This window comes from Glossina fuscipes, unplaced genomic scaffold (genome assembly GCF_014805625.2).
Source record: "Glossina fuscipes isolate IAEA_lab_2018 unplaced genomic scaffold, Yale_Gfus_2 60029, whole genome shotgun sequence".
NCBI classification, from domain to species: Eukaryota; Metazoa; Arthropoda; class Insecta; order Diptera; family Glossinidae; genus Glossina; species Glossina fuscipes.
Window position 1 is genome coordinate 1 of NW_024002565.1, and position 4,611 is coordinate 4,611.

A 4,611-nucleotide genomic window follows, 5' to 3' on the forward strand; every position below is an offset into this window, starting at 1 on the left:
ATCATCAAAGGAATATATTAAAATAACACTCTGCTACGTTATAAACAGTTTCCAATTTGTTCTGTTCTGATCTGTTCTAAAGTAAAGTTTAGTTTCTTAAATAATATTTTTTTTTTGTATTGTTTTTTTCTTTTTTTTTTTTTTGTTTTTTTTCAAACAGTTTTTATATTATGATCTTGAAGATTGTTGTCTATTTCAACTTGGTCGGCATTGACCAAATATATTGCAAAAACAATTTTTATATATCAATTGCCAAAGTGTTCACCAATCATAATAAACGCGTAAGACCACCAGATTATAAGAAAAGATTTCAATACGATAACTGGCACAGATTTTTAACATTATAAAACAACGATAACAAATAAGCATTAAAACGAAACGCAGTGACAACCGCAATGCGTACCGCGTCTTAAACGATACCAAATATAAAACAAAACAAACATTACGAGCTTTTATAACGAACACTTCTTACAACGAATTAATAAAAACAAAACAAAAAAACAAAAAAAAGAATACGTGCCATATATACAATACAAATATATTTATATACATATATATTTATTTATATATATATAGGTATATAAACATATAACGAATTTAGAAACAACAATTTCGTACCATTTTGTTCTATCTTTTCTGAGAAAAGTTTATTTTTAATTAGTTTAAATTTTAATTGTAAAAAAAAAAAAAAAAAAAAAAAAAGAAACAAAACAGGCATAGAAAATAACATCAGAGAATAAAGTAACACAGAGGCATAAAAAGTCATAAATATATAAATTAAGTTTTTCTTTTTAATTTTTCTTTTTAAGAATATTTTCTATTCGTTCACAAACAAAACTAAATTTTACTAGTCATTTATTATCCGAAACAAAAAAAAAAAAAAAATCAAAAAAAAAATAATATTAATTAAGAAAAAAAAACTTTTTTTTTTTTTTGTAATCTATCCGCCCACTCCTAATGCATAAAAATTAAAAAGTTAAATTATTAGTTAATAAACAAAGCAATTCTTTATATCAAACTTATGAAAAATTTTAATGTAAAACCGTACCAAGCGTACCAACCCTATAATACTCTGCCCACCAATCATAATAAAGGTCGTCATCTGCTACAGCAGCCTAAAGCAGCAACTCATTCGCTTCACTACTATCAAGAGCAACAACAACAGCAACAGCAATCACAAGAGCAAATAATTTTTACCAACAATCACAATACGCCTACTTCGCGTAATAGTAATACCAACGCATTACAATTTACACCACAGCACACATCTTGTCTATTAGCATCATCAGCATCCTCGTCATCATCGCCATCATCATTATCGTCATCATCATCATCATCAACATCATCATCGTCACGATCATCAACATCACTATCGTCGTCATCATTAGCAAAACAGTCAGCAATTATTGAATCAAAGACAACAAATATAACTCCTACGCTTGGCGGTTATTTAGTTAATAATAATCAATCTCAACAAAATCTTAATCAACAACAACAACACTCAACAGCCGCAATGTTAGCTTTAAGTAACGTCCCGACTAACAGCAACAGCAACAGCTGCATTAACAATTATAATTTAACAAATTTGCATTACAACAACAATAACAACAACAACAACAGCACTACTCTCTCTCGTCGACCACAACGACCGAACTCATTAAATTTGACGAAAAATTTTTCAACATCACCACCGACTTCATCACCATATTCATCAATTTCTTCCTCTTGCTCTACAAATACTTCGGCGTCGTCGTTATGCTGCGCAAATGTTCCGCAAACAACAAATTTCAATTTTCCTCTTAATTCTTGTTCTTCCACTTCGTCGTTCTCGTTACCGACCACGTTACAACAGCAACAGCAACAGCAACAGCAGCAACAACAACAACAACAACAACAACAATTACAGCAAATTGCGCAAAATAATACAAATGGCGATAATTTTTTAAATTTTCAATCAAACCATAATAATAATTATTTTACAAATTACAATAATAACCAAAATAATAATAATAATAATAATTATATTGCGCAGCAGCAGCAGCATCAGCAACAGCAGCAACAATTCTATCAACAGCAACAACAACATATGCAATTATTACAACAACAATTAAAACAACAACAACAACAGCAACAACAACAACAACAACAACAAATAAATAATATATGTGATACACCACCACCTGCAACTGCAAATGGTTCGTTAACAATGAACGCAACAAATTCAATTCCTTTTGCCGTCAATCAATCAAACAGTATTTGTAACAACAATGAAATTCATTACAACAACAACAATAATAATAATAATAATAATAGCAATAGCAACAATAATAACAATAATAACAACAATAATAACAATTGTGATAAACTTACATTGGATGCCTGTGAAATTGCGAACTTTCTCGCCAATGAGCTTTTTATGCAACAGGTACATAAATCTCCTCTACTCGTAAATTTCTCGTTTAGAAAAAAGCGATGGAAAAGATTCATATAAATAGGTTTAACTGATGAAATTATTTCATTTTCCAATTGTTCATAATCAAACAAAAAATGGGTGACAAAAAGCCGGAAAAGCTTGAAAAATTTCAAACCCATTATGGTATTGCTGCGTGCTCTTAACCAGAATGGCGCTTCGCTTTTGCCGAAATTGTATTTAACTCGATAGATAAAATCGTCTGCCATGATTATCTTTTTCTATTTGGGTTAGAATTATTTATTTAGTTTTTTTTGTTTTCTTCCAAATCTCGCTCCTGGCGACTTTATTAGTGTAAAAGTGAACGGAAATTCTGAACGGACTAATTTCGATTGGAATTCGGTTAGGATATCCGCTGAAATTGAATTGAAATTCGTTTGCAAGTCAATTGAGATTAGTTTGGAGTTCCATTGGAATTCATTTGAAATTGATTTGTTCGAATATTTGATAAATCGAATGTTTTATGAAGGCCACGACAACATAATACATTAATTTTCAAATCAAGAAGTTGAAAACGTAGAATTCAAATTGAATTAAAATTGAATTATATTTCAAATGCAAGTGAACTAAAGTTGTAGTGATCTTGTATTGGAATTGAGTTAACATTGAATTCATGTTAATTCTAAATTAAATACTTTACGACGGCGGACGGTAAGAAGTGATGGATTAATTTCTATTCGGACAATCTGCTCCGATATGGATGTCAATTAAGAAGTGCTTTGGAAGCATCCGTTTTTTTTTTAATTAGCTTTTATTTGAATGGATTAAAATAAAGAAAATATAAATATATATATAATATATATATATATGTAAATATAATATTATATAATATATATATATATATATAGAAATATAATTCTTATAGCATACATCACTTGTGGTACAAGGTATATTTGTATTCAGTTCAAGTATTCAGTTTGTACGCGACACCCAAGAAGACTTGAGATGGACCCACATCTGATTATACCTGATTTAAGTTTGTCTGTCCTTATTGCTTTCTTGTGTTTTCAATCTAAAGGTTGCAATTTTTTTTATTTTGATTAAATTTGATACACATGCGCCCCAAGAACGAGTGCTCATGAAATCATGGTTCGGATCGGGTCACTTTTTTGACTACCTCGCGTAAGATGGTCTAGGGTGTTTAATGGTGGGACGTAGGCGTCTATAGTGTTTTCCCTTGCGTAAAAATGATTCTAAGAAAAAGTTTATTTTCCTCCTTTTACTTCGTTGAGATGATTGGTTTTTTAAAAATAACATTTTTTTTTTTTTATATATATAACTTTTAGAATTTTTTTTTTCGAGATAAGTTACCATTCACTATTAATACGAAAGCAGTTTGCGACCGTACAATTTAGAATGTAGCTTAAGGATACATTAAGGATACATCATATGCTAAGCTTTACCTTTCCGATTAGAGAAATCCAATAACATACAGTTGGAGGTACGAAAGTGATTTAATCTTTACCGAAAGGTAGATTGCGTTAAAGCGTTTTCCATCAAATCTTCTAAAGTGCATAAAGTATATATAAATTATTAAAAGGAGGAGGAGGAGGAGGATTAGGAGGAAGGGATCGGTCTAAATGTAAACTGATTGATTTCTAATATTTTCCGTACACAAGGCTTAATATTATTGTATAGTTAATTAACATAAAAAACAATAATAAAGCAAAATGCATTCCAATAAATTTAATAACTTAATAATTCTCTGAAGCAATAAAAGCGAAAAGACGTGAGTTGAACTTTCTCACGTTAATTACAAAAATAATAAGTAGAAAAATAATAACAAAAAAAAAAAAAAAAAAAAAAATGCTTTAAAATTCTATTTCTTATTTACCCCGCCATGTCATACAGAGAAACAAAGAGAGAGTAAAAGAGAGAGAGAGAGAGTTAATTTCAATTAAAATCTAAATTAATTTAAATTTATATTCCTGTGTAAATGTCGACAATACTTTATATTGCATTCGGTTCACTTATTTACTCATATATATACATATATATATATATATATATATATGTATATATATATATTTATTATTGCATTAAAAAAGAGCACAAGTATTTAATTAGAATTAATTAATTAAATGTTTTTTTTTATTTTTGAATTTAGTCAACTTTCGCGCTCCCTTTGATTTAAAGCCAAA

The 4,611-nt window shown here is 29.1% G+C and overlaps 1 protein-coding gene across 1 annotated transcript; it reads left to right on the top strand.

The window, feature by feature from the left end:
- Nucleotides 1–907: 907 nt before the first annotated feature.
- On the top strand, nt 908–3,206 carry LOC119643289 (putative uncharacterized protein DDB_G0282129). The gene is made up of 2 exons (XM_038042634.1): nt 908–1,936; nt 2,096–3,206. Exons 1-2 carry the CDS (start codon nt 1,022–1,024, stop codon nt 2,489–2,491), a joined length of 1,311 nt encoding a protein of 436 aa, XP_037898562.1. The 5' UTR covers nt 908–1,021; the 3' UTR covers nt 2,492–3,206.
- The last annotated feature ends 1,405 nt before the right edge of the window (nt 3,207–4,611 follow it).